Source organism: Amphiprion ocellaris, chromosome 9 (genome assembly GCF_022539595.1).
Source record: "Amphiprion ocellaris isolate individual 3 ecotype Okinawa chromosome 9, ASM2253959v1, whole genome shotgun sequence".
NCBI lineage: Eukaryota > Metazoa > Chordata > Actinopteri > Pomacentridae > Amphiprion > Amphiprion ocellaris.
Window position 1 is genome coordinate 10,729,010 of NC_072774.1, and position 18,856 is coordinate 10,747,865.

General features: G+C 39.0%; 2 protein-coding genes and 1 long non-coding RNA gene across 3 annotated transcripts; 1 reads left to right on the plus strand and 2 right to left on the minus strand.

The window, feature by feature from the left end:
- Positions 1–1,228: 1,228 nt before the first annotated feature.
- Positions 1,229–11,696, minus strand: LOC111576328 (zinc finger protein 436-like). Its single transcript, XM_023281942.3, has 9 exons — positions 11,362–11,696; positions 9,913–10,004; positions 8,211–8,887; positions 7,361–7,570; positions 7,042–7,126; positions 6,238–6,530; positions 5,838–5,951; positions 5,334–5,463; positions 1,229–3,804 (listed from the first exon to the last, which is right to left on the minus strand). The coding sequence occupies exons 2-9, from the start codon at positions 9,938–9,940 to the stop codon at positions 3,179–3,181; spliced, it is 2,163 nt and encodes a 720-aa protein (XP_023137710.2). The 5' UTR covers positions 9,941–10,004; positions 11,362–11,696; the 3' UTR covers positions 1,229–3,178.
- LOC129349684 (uncharacterized) lies at positions 1,553–6,655 on the plus strand. Its single transcript, XR_008602784.1, has 2 exons — positions 1,553–1,686; positions 6,222–6,655. It is a non-coding gene; the product is annotated as an uncharacterized LOC129349684 (long non-coding RNA).
- A 979-nt stretch (positions 11,697–12,675) lies between the features above and the next one.
- Positions 12,676–17,256, minus strand: mrps12 (mitochondrial ribosomal protein S12). Its single transcript, XM_023281927.3, has 3 exons — positions 17,068–17,256; positions 15,698–15,748; positions 12,676–13,100 (listed from the first exon to the last, which is right to left on the minus strand). The coding sequence occupies exons 2-3, from the start codon at positions 15,744–15,746 to the stop codon at positions 12,718–12,720; spliced, it is 432 nt and encodes a 143-aa protein (XP_023137695.1). The 5' UTR covers positions 15,747–15,748; positions 17,068–17,256; the 3' UTR covers positions 12,676–12,717.
- Between the last annotated feature and the right edge of the window lie 1,600 nt (positions 17,257–18,856).

Sequence of the window (18,856 nt, forward strand, 5' to 3'; positions counted from 1 at the left end):
CAAATAAATAAAACTATAAAATTGTATAATATTTCAATAAATTAAAAAAAGATAAAATCTTAAAATAAAAGCAACAAAATATAGAAAGACTAAAATTCTAAAATATGCATTTAAAAGATTCTAAAATCTATTTATTGCTGGAACATTAAAATGGCTTTACTGCTGCTTAAAACTCTAGTGATTCTTATTTTAGCTCCAAGATGTGACCTGTGAAAATTTCAATAATATTAAGACACTGTCACATGTTAGAAAATTAAATTTAGACATTTAAACATTTAAAGGAAACATTAGTCTGTCACAAATCAGACTCGTCGCTTGTTTTAAGAGTCCAGATAACGCTGAATCTGAAATTCCTCACAAAGTTTTGCTCTTTAGTTAAAAACTGCTTATCACTGTAAGTATATTCTTATATCTTATTTTAAACTTTATATTTATCATTCCATTTAAACATATTTTTTTACTGTATTCATTTTTATCTTACTATTTATCTAATTATTTAGGCTAAATTAGGGTATTATTTTACAATAGATAGGAACCTGCCTGCTGGTGAAATCAGAAAGAAATGTGCAGAATAGATTTTTTGGTTTAAACTGATAAACTGATGATCAATAAATCAAAGTGACCTGTTGTAAAAAACTGGTTCCAACAGACAAAAATAAAGTCACTCAGTGACTCATTTTATATCCCCCTTTTGAAAAATATCTAGTTAGTACCAAACTTTAGAGACTAAAATTTTAAGTGGACTCAGTATTTCAATTTCTGTATTTTCTTTAGTGCAACGATAAAGAACCTCAAACTTGGAATAAATTGATGGTAACCAAATTAAGTGGGTAGGTTTTGTACCGTCTGTTGGCGCCACCTGCAGGTATAAAACAAAATGACTGATTCACTTGATTATTTTAGGAAAAACAGAATATACTTACTCAAATTTATAATGTTATCTTTCTCCCAGAAGCTGTTAAGGATCTGAAGATGACGTCTTGGTTACTGGGCGACCTGATGGACGTCAGGGAGGCGTTTCAACAGGTCACACACATTTTTTGTTATTTAAATCAAAGCCACGAGCTGTCCACGACCATCGGACTGATTTCATATTAATTCACACCTTTTGTTATTTCAGACAGTGAGGTATAAATTCGAAACACCAAAACGGTGAAGCCTTAATCTGAGACCAGGTAGTTAAAAGTTTTAAATAAAAGTGCTGAATAACAAGAGGAATTAGAGAAACTTTCATCTGGATTGAAGATGTTTATTTAGCGTTGATTCACAGTCACAGACAGAACATTCCTTCTTTAAATAGTTGAATTTGAACACCTTGATTTCATCGACTCTCTGCAGCAGCTCATCAGTTACTAATCAACATAACGCAGAGTTTAAGCAAGGCACCGATCTGTGCTTCGCCTTCTACTCACAATCTAAAGCACCAAATATCCAACTTAAAGCTTGAGTTGACACTTTAGAACACACTGCCATGGCGATATGTTCATGTAAAAAACTGTTGGCCTGTGTTTGTTCCTTCTGTATCCTAGAAACATGTTACTGAATCATTAAACTGGCTCCACATTCAGTCTCCTGTTTGGTTTACGCAGCTACAGCACTTTGGTTAAATGACAGTTCTGTCCTCTCCTTCCACCTCCAGAGTAGAGATTCAAGGAAACAGCAGCTGTTTACATGAACATACAGCATGTGAGTGTTTCAAACAGCCTCTTTTCTCTTCGTCTGAGACAGTAGATTAGATTATTCTTGTGGTTGTGGGACGTTGTTAGCCTCGTTTAGCCAAAAGAAAATCTAACTAAACTTAAATATAAGAATTTTAGAGAGAAAACACCTCATTGAAGCAATCTTTTTTTTCACTTTTGAGATTTCAAATCTCATTTTTGTTTGATATTTAAGAAGTTTTCTCTGATTTAGTAGTGAGGAACCAGTCATCTGGTGCCGTCTAAGGTTCAAAAATACACCAAAAACATCTTTAATTAACTCGTATCATCTTGTTTACTTACTCTGTCCACTAACACAAGTGTAAAGACAGTGTATGGTGAGTTATATGTGCTGGAAGACTTTTTAGTGTCTTGTTTGACTCCTGTAACCATAAACTACATGTTTTTAGAAGCTGGTGTATTTTTAAACTCTGGACGTTCAGACCAACTGCTGCCTGTTTAGCCGTTTTTGCTGAGTAGAGCTGCAACTAACAATCATTTTCATTCATCTGTGGATTATTTTCAGCTGTTTGGTCTCTAAAATGTCAGAAAATGTGGATCAGTGTTTCCTCGAATGTCTTGTTTTGTCCAAAGATATTCAGTGTACTGTCACAGAGGAAAGAAACCAGAAAATATTCACATTGAAGAAGTTGCAGTCACAGAATTTAGACTGTTTCTATTAAGAAATTACTCAAACCATTTAATCAATAAGTTGTCTACTGATCAATGAATTATTGCAGCTCTATTCAGTAATGAGCAGAATTTGTCTACAGGGACTCCTTTTATGCTTTCAGTTAAGAAAAATTTACTCTGAAATTTATTTCGGTAATTAATAATTTTAGTCATTTTTCAAGACCAAATAAAACAAGGCCAAATATATGCAGATTTTAGCATCTCAAAAAAGAAGATTTACTTCTTTTCTTTGTCTTGTTTGGTTGTAAACTAAATATCTTGGACATTTTTAGACTTTTGGTCGATCAAAATTTTTAAAAAAAGTAAAGGTGTGTAGTAATAGGGCTGCAACCAACAATTGTTTTTTTCAGTTTTGATTAATCTGTGAATTAGTTGCTGGATTAATCAATCAGTTGTTTGGTGAAAAATGCTGATCGGCAAGTCTAATATGGAACTGGAGAATTTAGATGTTTTTCTTGAAAAAATTACTCAGAATTGGCAGTTAGTAGTTGACGACTAATTGATTATCAGTTGTAGCTCTGACGCTAAGCTAGGCTAACAATGTCCAGACTCCATTTGTGCACGTGACACACAAACATCTCAAACCCTAAATGCTCCTTTAAGGCGCTCAGGGTCCTCTGATTGGACAGAACCGACGATATCTGAAGCACGGTGAAGCTCAGTGTCCTTCATCAGCCTGAAACTCCGACCGGCTGCTCTGGTTGCTAAGTGACTTGTACTGCACATGTGATTGGCTGCTGAGAAGTCAAAGGCCTCTTCAGTGATTCCCTCAGTGTCGTCTTTTACAGTCAGACCTCTGAGACAGTCTTGGTTTCTCCTGGTTCGGCTTGTGGCAGCTTCTTCAGCGACAGCGGCGAGTTCGGAGAGTCGTGCTTCTTCATGTGTTTGCGGAAGATGCGGGCGCCGCTCAGGTTCTTCTTGCAGATGTTGCAGAAGTATGGCCGGGCGTCGGAGTGCATGTCGACGTGGTAGGTGAGCTCGAGGGCGCGGCTGAAGCTCTTGCTGCACAGCGGACACTGGTAGCGGACGCCTGAGTGTGTCAGCTGGTGGCTCTTGAGCGAGCTCTGCTGCTTGAAGGTCTTCTGGCAGACGGCGCACTGGTACGGCCGGGCGTCGTCGTGCAGTCGCTTGTGGCGGCGCAGAGCGCTGGAGAAGGTGAAGCTCTTGCCGCAGTCGTCGCAGGTGTAGGGACGCTCCCCGGTGTGGATCCTCTGGTGCTCCATCATGTGCGCCTGCTGGACGAAGCCCTTCCTGCAGACCGGACACTGGAACGGACGCTCGCCAGAGTGAACCCGCAGGTGTGTCTTCAGCGCAGACGCCTTTAAGCAGTTGCGGCCGCACAACTGGCAGCAGTGCTTCTTTTTACCTTTGGCACCGCTGTCGTCGGTCTGCTGGTCTGAGCGTCCGTCTGGGTCTGTTGCAGACATGAAAAGAGACAGAAGACTGAAGCATCTGCAGGCAGAGCTTATTGTGAGGGGAGGGAGCAATGGACGTAAAAGTATCACAGGCAGATGCTGAAGAATTGCCAATGATGTAAAAGTAATCAGAGGAGATGCAAAACTTAGCAGGAAGTGACACAAGTCTTATTAAATACAGCTGCTCGTAATTTAATAGGAACTAACTGGAGATCCCACCAGTCCTTTCCTCTCTTCACTGGCTCAATTTTCACGTACATTTTAAAATACTGGTGCTAACTTTACGTGAGCAATCAACGTGGCATATTCCTGACCTCCTTCACCCGTACGCCCTCAACAGAGCTCTCAGGTCAGGCCAACAAAAACTACGTGTTGTCCCTCATTCAAAATATAAAACCCGTGGTGGCTATGCTTTCCAAGCTCTCGCACCAAAACTGTGGAATGCTCTTCCTCTACAGCTGAGATCGGTCGACTCCTGTGAAGCTTGTATGAGGCAACTGAAAACGTTTCTAGTCCGACAGGCTTTTGGTTTACCTGTAACTGCTTTATTCTATTTATTGTTTTGATGCACTTTATTTTAGCTGTTGCTCCACTGTTTTAGCAATTTATTACCTTCATCATTATGGTTTTTATCCTTGTTTTATTACTGCTGTAAAGCACTTTGTGATTTTTAATCTGTGAAAGGTGCTAAATAAATAAATTTTACTTACTTACTTAATGTGAATTGACACAAAATGACACAAAACTCAGCATTTGGGAACTGTGCTGCCTCTCCTGGTGTTCAACAGCTCCACCAGCCCACTGGGTATAGTTTGAGCTGCTATAACGAATTCAGTGTTGATTCTAAATGACCATTGTTGTTTTATAGAGCAGAGGTAGTATGAGCACTAACTTTAAGGAGTGCGTAAAGTTTCTATTCTATGTTAGCAATCTGCTAGCAGACTACGCGCTAATACTTTTCTACCTCTTTTGGCAGTTACATCAGCTGTTATTAATAATGTAATCTGAGCTGGATAACGTAGTGAATATGTTGTGTTGAGTTTTAAGATGTCTTTATTTCACTTTCAGACTGCACCTGGAAATGTTTCTGTTTTAAAGAAGTGTTTGTCTGCCAAACTGAACACCAACGATCATATCAGGGAGGGCAGAATAGGACAAAACTTACTGTGACGGTGACGCTAAAGCATCAGGAACTGTTTTAAAAGTGTTGCCACAGGATGCTAAAACAATTTTTGAAAGTTCCTGCTGTGACCTTTAAGCAGCTTCATGGAGCAGAAACCGTCTGGCTGCTGAAGTGTCTACAGGCTTTAAATGAACTCAAGAAGTTAAGTGGCTGGAAGTGTTGAACAGCACTCAGCAGTTCATCTGCATCTGAAGGACAACCATGGACACATTCTGGACAGGGGAGTGAAAGAACGCAATGTTTTTCTTTGGTGCCCCCTTAAGGTCACAGTGAGTTCTTACTGAACCGACACCGACTTTCAACACGACTCAAACACAAATCAAAGCAGTTCTTGCTGTGACGTACCGATGAACGTGGGCTTCAAGTCCTCTCCTTCTCCATCGGAGTTTATCAATCCGCTGATCTGGCCCTCCAGCTGGTCACCGTGGTTACCAGGCAGTGGTGTAGATTCAGTGGTAGAAAGGTCTTCTGAGTCCTAGACGTTCACCAGATAGACGTCAGACAGCATGAAGGAGGTAAACTACACTTATCAGTTAATATTTGACATTTTCACCTTATAGAACAAGATAAAATAGGATAATCTTTTATTAACGATACAGTGAGGAATTTTGCAGCGTTACAGTAGCAAAGGGAGTTGTACAAAAATGTAGTGACATCAGTAGAAAATTATATACACACACACATGCACTGTTTATATTGTACAGATTCTGTCACATGTAGAAATTTAGACATTACAGACACTCCTCCGATATGTGGAAAATAACAATATTGCAGACATGTCTATATTGGAAAAAGACAAAACAATTCTTCGAAAACACGAGTTTCATTTAAAATGAGCAGTTTTCTTACCTGCTCATCCAAAACTTCCTCCTCCTCCTCCACCTTCACCTGCTGAATCACACCTTCCTCTTCATTTATTATTTCTTTCTCTTCCTTCTCAGTCTTCATGTTTGATGATAAATCCTGAAAAACACAAAACATCTCATCAGTTTCCAAACAGAGTCCTTTTCACAGTCGGCTGTCCAGTTTGGTAGCAGAAATTAAGCATTTGTTTCATATCTGGTCGTAATCCTTTCTTCTACATTTCTGAAGCATTTTGTTCTGCACAAAAACAAATCTGGTCAATGAACAGAAACAAAAGACCTTTTACCACTGCTGAGTTTATCATGACAGACAAATATCGTGTGTACAGTGATGACAAACTGTTGATCCGAACCCTGCATTGTTTCCCAGGATTCCTGCAGGGTACCTTGCCAGCAGGATCTGTGATGAGTCCGTCCTGGATGTGGATCTTCATGTGGCTGCGGAGCAGGGAGGGTGTCAGGAAGCTCCTGGGGCAGACGCTGCAGGAATGAGGCTTGTTTGTCATGTGGGTCTTCTCGTGGGCCCTCAGGCTGGTGGAGGTGCTGAAGACCTTCCGGCACACCGAGCAGTGGTGGAGCTTCTCCCTCATGTGCATCTTGAAGTGCTCTCGGAGCCTGGAGGGCATCGGGTAGCTTTTACCGCAGACAGAGCAGCTGTGGAGTTTTTTCGGGCCGCTGTCTAAAAGAAAGAACCAGAAAGGAGAAAAGATTCGGATCAGGAGGACTGTGAAAAGACGTGGTTCAGCCAGATGCACGAAGTCAAGCATTTATATTAACAGATTAAAATAAATAAATTAAAAAACAGCATGAATCCTGAGACTCTTTGGATTTGGCGGGTTTTCACATATATTTTTGTGGTGACATAACTTTCGCTCCAGTCAAGTTAATCTCCATAATTATCAATTACTTGAGCTACATATTTAAAATTCTTAGGTAACTTCTCATAAGAAGTTACAGTAATAATAATAATAATGATGTTGATGTAGGGTCTCCCTAATATTTATCATAGTCGGGTTATTCTCCATAATTAATAATAACGTACAGTCTTACCCCAAATTATTTCAAGCTTTGAGTTCCATCTGGAGCTTTTTAAATTGTGATTAAAGTGTAAATGTGATTCTGTGAAATTTCACTCAGTCTTTGGTATCCTTTGAATCTTGTGTGGCAGCAGAATGTTCAGAGTTTCTCACCGGTCAGTGAATGCACCACTGTCTCTGCTTCCTCCTCGTTTCCATCCTCTTCCTCCTTCAAACTGTTGAGCAGCTCGTCTGGTTTCTGTAACAGATTACTGAAACTGAGCCGGACGTCTTAAACTACTGGCCTCATGAAGAACATCTAATGAACCGTTTCATTTCGAAAGTCGTCTCCTTCCTGTGTCGAGTCACAAACCGTTGGCCTGTGAACTCTTTAATTAGTAAAGATGTTATACAGCACGTTTGACCACGTTGATACAATGTGCCTCCATACAGACTAAACAGAACGAAAAGGTCTGAAAGTGATAATGCTCACCTGGTCGTTAGGCGTCGTCATGGCGGCGTCGCCTCCTTGCCCGCTATGAGTCTCCTGGTGTTTCTTCAACTCTCTCAGTGTAGAGAACTGCACCTCGCAGACGTCGCACTGATATGGCCTCTCCCCGGTGTGAGACCTGATGTGCTCCTTCAGCCGCGACGATCTGGTGAACACACGGCCGCAGATGTCGCAGGTGGACAGCTGTGGTGTCTGAAAGAGACACAAAACAACCACAGCATGACAAGACAGACACAAAAATGACCACAAAGATACACAAAATGACCTTGAAAAGATGCAAAACAATTACACAAAGACAGAAATCGATCACAAAGACCTAGAAAATGTTTACAAAGAGAAGCAAAACAACAGTGACAGAAAAAGAAGCCATGAAGAGAAACAAAACAGACAAAAAATTTACAACAAAGAGACATAAAATGACCACAAATAGATGCAAAACAACCACAAAGAGACCAAAATACACACAACACACAAAACGACTAAAAAAAGACATAAAATTACCACAAACAGATACAAAACGAAGACAAAGAGATACAAAACAGCCACAATGAGATACAAAATGACCACAAAAAGAAACAAAACCAACACAGAGAGAAAATGACTCCAAAGTCACACAAAATGACCATAAAAAGACATAAAATGACCAAAAAGTCACACAACACACAGAGACATAAATTGAATACATAAAAATACAAAACAACCACAATAAGACACAAAATGACCACAACGAGATGCAAAACCAACATAAACAGACAGAAAATGACCGCAAAGAGACATAAAACGACACCAAATTGATCTTTAAACACGGTGATTCCTCGCTGCAGTCCCTCACCTTGTCAGCTTGGACCATGTGGTCCTGCTCACTGTGTTTCTGCAAGTGTTTTTTCAGGAGGCCCGGCCGGTTAAAGCTTTTGCCACACAGCGAGCAAGCGTGTGGCTTCTGACCTGTGTGCAGCCTCACGTGATCCCTGAAAGACGACGGCGTGGAGAAAACCTTCTCGCAGACCGAACAGGAGTATAAGCTCTGGTCCGTATGGGTCTTTTGGTGGTCGCCGAGCCCCGACTTGGAGGCGAAGCGTTTGGGGCACAGTGGGCAGGAGAAGGGCCGCTCTCCGGTGTGCGTCCGCTCATGCTGGATGAGATACCGCCGCTGGACGAATCCTCGGCCGCAGTGCGAGCAGCGGTGGGGTTTCTCGGTGGCATGTTGCAGCCGGTGCCTCCGCAGGCAGCCCAGCTGGGCGTAGCTGACGCCACAGTCGGGGCAGGAGTACGGCTTCTCTCCGGTGTGAACCCGCTGGTGGACCACCACGTTCACCTTCTTGGTGAAACGTTTGCCGCACACGGAGCAGCTGTGCGGTTTGTAGCCGGCATGTGCGCTCATGTGATCCGACAGCCGGGATGGACGATCAAACTCGCGGCCGCAGATTGAACAGCGATGACAGCATTTTGTCTTAGTTCTGCTTTGGTTTGATGCAGAGAGACTGCTGGTGTCCGGAAGAATCCCGTTTCCTGCAGGAAAAAACATTGGCATTATAATACAGACAAAAACATAATGTACACTGAATACGCTAGCTGCTGCTCAGGCCTCAGTAAACTGATCATTGCTCCAACAGTTAGTCTGCAACTATTTTGACAACTTGATGATCATTTTGTTAATTTTTTAAAGCAAAATGTCATTGTCCAAAATAGTCAGCCCACACTGAACTTGGGATAAGGCCATTTAAGCACACTGCTCTCTTTGTTGGAATCAGTGGAAAAATTTGTAGAATGCAGCAACTTGGAAGCAGACACATTCAGATGTACATTAAGACACACTCACATCAGCCCTGCTTGTCATAACTAATTAATTCTTACACATATTTTTGTGATCTTATGACACTGTAATGGACTCTTAAACTTTATATAAACTTTATCTGAATTGTTCAATGTCTGTCTTTTCATGGTTAAATTTTAAAAAAAAAACAACAACAAGTAAAAAAACCATACAGACATGTGGGTTTTCAGTGATGTAAGGAAAGCAGAATAATCTATAGACATACAGTGCCTCTGATCAGCCTGGAACAGAGGTTATGGCCCGGAGCAGTCTATTCATCTGTCATTCTGATTAGGCATTAAAAATCTTAAAAATAACACATCTGTGATCGACGTTTTAGGTCCTGCATGTATCATCCAAGCAGCAGACCTACTTCACACTACTGGACCTTCGTACATCTTGTGTAAGTGTGCAAAAGACACACTCTGGTTACAGGGTTTGTCATTGTTGGTATCTCAGCCAGTTAACCAATTCACTGAGGCAAGACTAGACAACTGTGGACATAAGAAGCTATTTCTAACAGTAGAAAGCAATGAGGTGAAGCAGGGGGAGGAAGATTTATCTTCCACTAGATCAGTTCTCATGAGCCCACACATGAGATTTTAAACCACAGGACTGGTGTTGTAACATATTTATGTGAGCTGATATATCTACGGTTCTAAAGTAAGTCAACATCACAGTGGAATAACTGATCACTGACCGTTAGCAGGAAGCGACTTACTGTCCTCTCCTGTTTGCTCTGTTTCCATCTTCACTTCATTCAGCTTCTCATGTTCTCCTCCTTCTGACGGTGGATGGATCTCCTCCAGCCCTCTAAAACAAATCAAGGATGCAGTCAGATACCAGTTCATCCTGCTCTGCTACCGCTCATTTTAACTGGAGCTTGATTTTTAGCACACAGCAAAGATGTTGAGGTCAAAGCTACAGCTGCAAAAAATAGTCAATTAGTTATTAATCTCCAATATCGAGTAATCTGTTTGATTATATTTTTATTATCAGGCTAAATTCTGTGATTCCTGCTTCTTATATATTAATATTTAAGACATTAACATTTTTTCTGTTTTGACTCCTCTATGACAGCAAATTTAATATATTTGCATTTTTCACATTTTTCACCATTTTCTGACGTTTTATAACATGCATAACAATAATAAAAAACGCTATGCTTTTTATAGCACCTTTCAAAACAAAGTCACAAAGTGCTTTGAAACAAAACAAATTAGAAAGCTAATTTAACAAATAAACAAGGTCACTAGCATGCGACAAAAATAGGATAAAATAGTCAAGACATCATTTTAATTCACACATCTAAGACAACAGCTGCTGCTCCAGAGCACCTTCCAGTAACGAGGATTATGATTGGAGTTCAAGTAATCTGACAGGACTCAACATTGCAGTTAAGACCCTGTAGTGCTACTGAAGGTGTGACTATACCTGAGTAATTCACATATTAAGGATTAATCCCTGCAAAATAACATTAAATACTGCTGTACTTCACTATAATACAGATTACAGTGAGCCCTTTCAGTGATATCAATTCTAGAGAAAAATCTACCTAATGCAGAAATAAAGCATTTTGTTGTATAAGTTACTTAATCTAACTAATATAGATAGTGACTAAAACCCTACAGTGTTTCTAATTTTGGAACTGGACTTGACTATGTTTTAGGAGGTCAAACAGCTGATAGATAGATAGATACTTTATTAATCCCGAGGGAAATTCATCAGGGAAATAGTCAATTACTTCAGAGAATAGTCGACAGATTAAAATACAACGAAAAAATGTTAAACAGGGAAATCACTTCGTGGAGCTGCTTTGCGCAGTGAAAAAACACCAACTGTTGACTTTAATCACACTTTTACTGTGGAAAGACGCGTGACTGACGTGTCGCTGTCTTTGATGCTTAGAAATCAAAATTACTTGAAAACAAATGATTTAATAATTTGTAAAGATTGCAGACTGGATTTTTGCTGTGGCTGCTGTAGGTACTATCACGTGATGATAAATTAATGTTAATTAGCTGGGGCGTCAAGGTGTTAAACATCGACCCAGCCAATCAAAGCTGAGCAGCGCCGTTACATTTAATATTAGCATTAATTAGCTCAAACTGGTAGCACTTTGCGTGCTAATTCCGAACTACAAAAACACACACGTGTACCGTTAACGTACTTTTTGTAGATACGAAGCACAAAGACGACAGAGAATCACAGAAAAGCCTCTTTAGTCTAAAAAAAAATCCCCGACAGCAGCCGGCTGTGGACTTTAGCAGAGGCTAACTAATGCTAATTAGTTCCGTGTGAGGTGTCCCCGTCCGTATGGAGGTCCGGGAGCTCCGCTCCGCTGGGGTCCGTCTCTGTCCGGTAACTTGATGGAGGACGAAGCTCCAAGCGGCCCGTCAGGAGAATTCAGATGATGGCGAAGGAGCCAAAACACAACTTTTACTCCGACAGGATGCAAGTGAATCCCACCTAAAAACAAACATGGCGCACGCGTCTTCTTCGCTCATTACACCTGCGCAGAACAGCGCTCAGTACTGCTGCCGCCGGTTGGATCAGGTACTACAACAACACTGCAGCAGGAAGAGCAACAGGGAGCTGCAGTTCATCCAGAGTTCAGGAGGAAAATTTAGATTCAGAAAATCTTTCTTACCATCTGCAATTAGACTATTTAATTCTAAAGTAAAGAGATGAGACCCCAGACAACTGAATTTCCCTTCAGGGAGTAAAGTATTGTATTGTATTGTATTTTAGTGAACTGCCCCTCTATTAATTTGTTTCATATGATTTTTTTTGATGTACATTAGTACACAATATTTTAGTAGCATTTTACAGCTTTACTGTAATCAATTAGATTTTTGTTCACAACTGAAATTAAGTGAAGCTACAGAGTTAAGGTTTTACATGTAACTTTCAGATTTAAATGTAATGCTGAAATAAATACAAGAAAATGACCCCAACCACCCTCAGAGGCACTTTCAGCAGAGCCAACTGAAATATTACACAATAACCTAAAAAGTGCTCATTCAACTAAAATAACCTGCAAACTAAACAGAATCAGGACTGTTAAATTTTTTAAGAATATAAGAAAACCATGTTGTATTACATTATAGTTAAGATGATAAAGGAAATCAGGCACAAACACTCAAGTTTGACCTGGAAATCGATAAAACACATATTCATACACATTTGTCAATTATTTATGGATTTATTGTTGTTTTATTCTCGTCTTACTGCTATTTTTCATCGTGGTGTGGAAAATGTAGCATAAATAACACTTCAGTCATGAATAAAACTGACTGTGAGCCTGATGTTTTCACCAAACATCACAGCTGATGCCTGAAATCCTGCAGCAGCTTTGACATCAAGCCTCAAACCAGAATATTGGAGGTAATGAACTGATGAACATGGGAGTCGGCAACACATTTACACCATATGATCAGGTGTCCACGCACGTCTGGTCCAATAAAACTCTGACTTCACCGCAGACATTTAGGAGTGAACACATTTATTAACAACAGTCAGTCGGTCAGTGCTTCTTCTTCACCACGTGAGCACAGTCATATTTGCCTCTGACCACGGTGAGTTTGACTCCGGGCAGGTCCTGTGTCCGGCCGCCCTGCACCAGCACCACGTTGTGCTCCTGCAGGTTGTGTCCCTCTCCGGGGATGAACGCCACCGCCTCCTTCCCGTTGGACAGCCGCACCCGAGCGCACTTCCTGTTGGCCGAGTTGGGCTTCTTGGGCTTTCTGATCATCGTCTTCAGGATAACCGCCTTCAGCTGGGGGCGGCCGAACGTGGCGCCCACAGGTTTAGGGGCTGGTTTGGGCTTCCCCTGGCGGTGCATCTGGTTGAGGCTGGCCATCGTCCTGGAGAGGAGGGGGCCCGTCCAGGCAGAGGCATGCTGGGACGCTGCAGAGACGGAGACATAATAAAAAAATGAATAGATTTGAATTGAGTACAAACTCTCAAACAGCAGCCCAGTTAATAGAAACTCATCTCTCTAAGTTTAACAGTTTGTTTTGATGAATCCAGTTTTATTCATTTCCACAGCTGGTGTCAATTCAGTCATTCCACTTTAATTTCTTTAGTTTGTGTATTTTTTTTTACAGGTACAACACACAATTAAAAGTAACTGCATCAGAGTTAGCTTGCAGCTAATTAGCATCTGTTGTCCCTGAGCTGGTACAGAGAAAGAGTACAACCACAGAGCAATAAATACTGTACAAAACGTGAGATAACAAACTAGAAAAGCATTCACAGAGCGCAGTATTCTGCCAAGGCCGCTCAGTCGTGTCATTTCCGACGGCTGAAATCTTTAACAAATTCGTGGATCCAGACTATAAGCTGCATCACTGCCAAAATCTAATCACTTGGTCCTTGTGTCATTTCTGACCTTCCCTCAAAATTTCATCCAAATCTGTTAGTCTGTTTTTGAATAATGTTGCTAACAGACAGACAGAAAAACCAACACCGGTCGTCACACAACTCTGCCGAGGCTCCGCCTCCTTGTGAGTAATAAAATTAGTCAAAACAAAAATAAAAGGCAACCACTGGTGGTGACAATTTTGTCAATCTTGAGACTTGCTTTTTATCCACAAACAATATCTTACAATGAAAGTCAGTATTTTCTCCAGACTCTACATATTAAACCTAAAAACCTGCCAAAATGACACCACGCACGAGCTAGAAACTGCAACAACAGAAAGAATCATCAGATTTTCAACTTTCAAACTGTCCTTGAACGTTTCATGAGTGACATTCCAACAGAAAAATGTATCAAATCTAAGTTTAAAATTGTGATTTTCATTTAAAATGCTTTACTCTACATTTTTAATTCAAGCATTTGTCAAAACTAAAGGTTCTGTAAAACAGTGCAGAGTAGAGCCAAAAAGTTTGTAGAGGCTGTAAAAAATGGAAATAGGTAAATAAAAATAATAGGTAGAGCTGCTATTTTTCCAGTGTTGGTAACATCTCTGGACATTTGATTCTAGCATTTTTTTTTAACATTTTGCAAAAATCTAAGAAATTCAACATTAGTTCTTTCCTTTTTCCGATTTGTGTCTTTCTAATTGTATCATACTGCACAAGAGACATTTCTGAGCTCTCTCTCCTTCTAGTCCTGACTGTGTTGTTTCCACAGAGGTGCAGGACTTTATATTGCACAAAAAAATGAGGGTCAATGTGAGGAAATGTGTGACAGGAAAAAAAAGTTTCCAAACCATGTTTTATTTCTATTATAAGCAAGTGAACCATGTGGACTTTAGTGTCATTTAATACACTTTCAACTCGAAAAATATTATTTACTAAAGCTCCCTTCAGATATGCGACATGGATTCATCAGTCTGTTAAAGTCTGTCAGTCAGACTCTTTCACACACAGGTCACTTGTCCCATAATGTTCCTCACAGCTGTATTCACACAGACAGCTGGAGAACACCGCAGGACGCATGGAAAATTACGCAATACATTTCAATTCCAGAACGTTATTATTTGAATTCTGGAATGCTGCGATTTGAACTTCCAATGTTATGATCTGAATTTCAGAATGTTATGATTTGCGTAGAATAGAATAGAATAGAATAGAATAGAATAGAATAGAAAACCTTTTATTTACAGTACAAATTTCCATGGCTGCATTCACACAGACTACCCACGTTGCTGCAGAGTGCCGCAGCACACAAGTAATACTTGTCATTTATGCAAGAGTAGTCAATATATTAGAATATTTAAACATCATGATTTGAATTTCAGTTTATTTCTGATTTCTTAAACAGCAAAGCGTAAAGTTTAAGACTCAACCTGAAGACCACTGCCATGTGACAAAATATTAAACTGCACTATAAATGGTGACTTTGTGTGACAGCTCAGGTAATGATATGTTCACTCATGATAACGTGCACAAAGTCATAATCAAAGCAATTTCAGCGATCAAAGAAAAATCAACAACAAATACGGCGACCCAGCTCAACCCCTTTCTCTCCCTCAAACAATGAAAATCAAGAAAGGTGAACAGGTGAGTACATTCACTTAATTATCCCTGCCTATATCCATGAAACCCGCTGTCCCTCTGTTCAATATGATCACAAAATATAATAACCAAACAAACAAAAACAACAATCAGTATGTCCCTTAACCATATAATGAAGCAACAATTCACTCAAGGCTTCTACAGCTGCTGTTACATCCTTATCCGCTCTTTCTCCACTTTGGGAGAATTTGTAGTGAAACCTGATCAGTGAAGTTACTACTGTTGCATACGTGCAGCAGCTCTCTCTCTACAGAGACACTCATGGATCCTACCACTGTCTGATGCTGCAGGTCTGTAATAAACTACAAAGAAATAGTCCTAAACAGCTACAAACTAAACTGTCATTTAATGTGTGACAGTTCACCTGCCTAATGTGAAGACATGTAACCAGTTACACAGCGTGACGTACCGTAATGACAATAAAACTGCTAGTTTACAGATAATGATATAATACTGTATTATTGCCTGTGTGAACTCACCCTGAAACAGTGATGTCAGCACCGGTCTGAGGCTCCACAACGAAGACATTCCTGAAATTCAAGACAAAACTCTTTAACATCTGCTGAATTTATCAACTCAAGCATTAGTTAAGATAAATTTCCAACAACCGCAGCGGCAACTAACCAACTTTTTCATTATCAAATGACCAGTTGATTATTTGCTAGATGTCTTGATTAGTTGTTTGGTCTCTAAGATGCTAGAAAATGAAGAAAAATGTCCTAAAGTGTCCTTTTTTGTCAATAGATATTCAGTTCTGTTATAGGGGAGAAACAAAACCAGAAGATATTTATATTTAAGTTGCAATCACAGAATTTAGATACTCAAACTGATTAACCAAATAGCAAAATAGTTGGTGAATAATTCAATAGCTGATAAATAACTGAAAAATCAATGCAGATGTATAAACAGCTGAGTTATTGTCAAAGCTGTGATTTCAAAAACAGATTCACCGCACATATCTAAAGTATTGAGGTAGTTTAGCTCATCCTGGCAGTTTCTTACTACTTTTCTCCACCACTACACAACTTTTCTTAGAGAAAAAAAATGTATATTTACTGCTTTTATTTATCTCACACTATTCAAGTTGAGCTGGTCTTTTAATCAGGTCATTTAATCTGAATGGTAAGGTACCGTTCTCTCAAAAAGTGGAGAAAATCCAGTAACACCAGAAGATTCCAGACTGATTTCAGTGATGGAAATTAACAAAACAAATTTATTTTAGTACTTGTGCTTTGCTTGAGTGTTTCCATTTTCTACTACTTTATACTTCTATTCCACTGCATGTATCTGATAATTGTGGTTACTTTGCAGATTTAAAACAACAAAATATAATTTAATAAATACACAAACACACAAGTATACCATATATAAAAAACTGTGATTTATATCGCAGTAATACACAAAATATGATCGTCTTTTATGCAGCTCTAATGCATTCTGCTGATCAGTTTCTATTTAAAAGTTCTCCTCAGTTATGATAAGGCTTTTGGGAGCTATAGAGGTGGATAATACAGAAAATGCTTGTAAATTAAACGTTCTGCTGTAACACTATTATGCCAAATAAAACAGTACCTCCTGATGATTTTTAAGATGTTTTAACTGAACCCGATTCCTCGTCCGGGAATTTATGAGAAGCGAGAAACTCTTAAATCACGGATTTTTCGAACGGAGTCTGGCGATGTGTCGGTTCATCTACTGACAACAGTGTCGAGTTTGAAATTCTGTTAAACTCAGTGAAAGTTTAGTTAAATGAAGCTGACTGTAAATTAAAAGTTCAACCAACCGTTAGACTGACGGCTAACGTTAGCTAGCTCACAGAGGTTACCTGAAGTTTCAGTACTTTACTCACCTGCAGAATGACTTCCGGATCAACACTCAGCTCCGTCAGATTACCGGGGGATATCCGGTTTATTAAATACGAACCTATAATCTGTCAATTTTCACCTTTTTATTTCAGTTTAAGCAAAAACAAAAATCGTGAAGGACGTAGCATCAGAGCTCGAGCTGCTTCACCCCAGTAAACCGGAAGTTCGTCCTCAGCGTGCGCATGCTTCTGAATTTTCAGAGGAAGACACTAACTCTTCAAAATAAGAGCCATGAGTCAATGAAAAGTCCATTTTAAAACCGATTTAAATAGTATGAACATGATTTTACGTGTCTGGACTCAAATCAAAACGTCGAAATTTCAATTTTAACAATATTTTGTGATCTTTTCATGCACAATTCTCAGATTTACTGTTTGATTCCGCAGATTCTGAAACAGAACTTTATTAACAAGAACTAAAAAGACTGTGCTATGAAAGAGAAAAGATCTACGTTTATTCCTGCAAAAAGACTTACAGATGAGCTACAAAAAACAAACATTAAGTCTATTTCAATGATTTTCAATTTTATTTTATCTATCTATATATATATTTTTTTTTTTTTCAATGGTTTTGAGGTAAATAAATAAATAAATAAAGTGTTATGAATCTATTCCAATAGCAATAATATTTCTGGAATGTTTATGCAGCACAAACAGGACATTGTCTTGAACACAATTCAACTTGCAAATTGCCTAATCCTTAATAGCAGCATTTAACAATGATAGCTAAATATATTTATCAGGAGGATACATCAGTTACAACTCAGTAATTATTTAGACATTCATTTTCAGTTTCCCAGTAAAGTCAATTACACTTTGTTGTCTTATATTTTTGTTTACTGTGATATGATTACAGATATTGTTATTATTATTAGTGGATTTTCTCTGTATGTTTGGATATAGAGGCTGGAAGGTGATTTCCAGATTTTCTCCTTAAAATAAGAGACAATTTTTAATGTAATTAAATCCACATAAAGCAGATATAGATGTTTGCTAACATTTATAAGGGTCTCCACACAGATTGACTCTCTCATAAACAAGAGGAGCCTACTTGTTAAATAATGTAATAAATGGTATCAATCTTCAAAAATAGTGGTTAAAAAAATAGACCATATTTATCAGGACAATAAATTTATTGCAGCTCACTTCCTTAGAAATCCACTTTCATTTGTTCCTTTTACTATTATTATAGCATGTTTTATTTGTTAATTATGTTGTTGTCAACATAATTACTGATATTGTTAACTGATTTTGGTTACAGAAGCTGGAGGATGTCATTCATAAAAAACCTGTATGTCTGCTTAAATTAACCATCTGTCATAAACTGTATAACTATAATCACAAAATAAATATTTGATGGTTTGGTCTCACATTTTGATTGTTCAATCCCATTTCTTCTCCAGATGACTTCCAATGTTAGATTTTCGCTTCAAGTTTGACGGTAAATCTGTATGATATAGTACAGATTCTGTTTTGCGGTGCAGTCTTTTTAATTTTTAGACTTTAAGTATATCTTCCTCATTATATTCACAGGACTTTTTCATGTCACAATGTTCTGACAGTGAGGTGTTAATACTTTTGCTTGACATAGGGTGAGTGTTGTTAAAATGGGACAGCTCATCTTTTCAGGGAGAACATAAAATAATCTTAAAACATTTTTTTTTTAAGAGCATTTTTTCCAGTGCATGTTTCCAAAACCCCAATAAAAGTCCTTCATCAATCCTCTGAGGACCCATCATAGAGCAGGTGAAGCGCTTCATTCAACACTGACTGC

Bases quoted from the DNA above. Each gene is read 5' to 3' on its own strand.
- mrps12 (XM_023281927.3), bottom strand. From the start codon at position 15,746: ATGTCTTCGTTGTGGAGCCTCAGACCGGTGCTGACATCACTGTTTCAG. The intron at 13,101-15,697 runs GTGAGTTCACAC...CCGTCTCTGCAG, and splicing joins GCTGACATCACTGTTTCAGG to CGTCCCAGCATGCCTCTGCC.
- LOC111576328 (XM_023281942.3), bottom strand. From the start codon at position 9,940: ATGGAAACAGAGCAAACAGGAGAGGACA. The intron at 8,888-9,912 runs GTAAGTCGCTTC...TTTTTCCTGCAG, and splicing joins AGAGCAAACAGGAGAGGACA to GAAACGGGATTCTTCCGGAC. The intron at 7,571-8,210 runs GTGAGGGACTGC...TGTCTCTTTCAG, and splicing joins ACATGGTCCAAGCTGACAAG to ACACCACAGCTGTCCACCTG.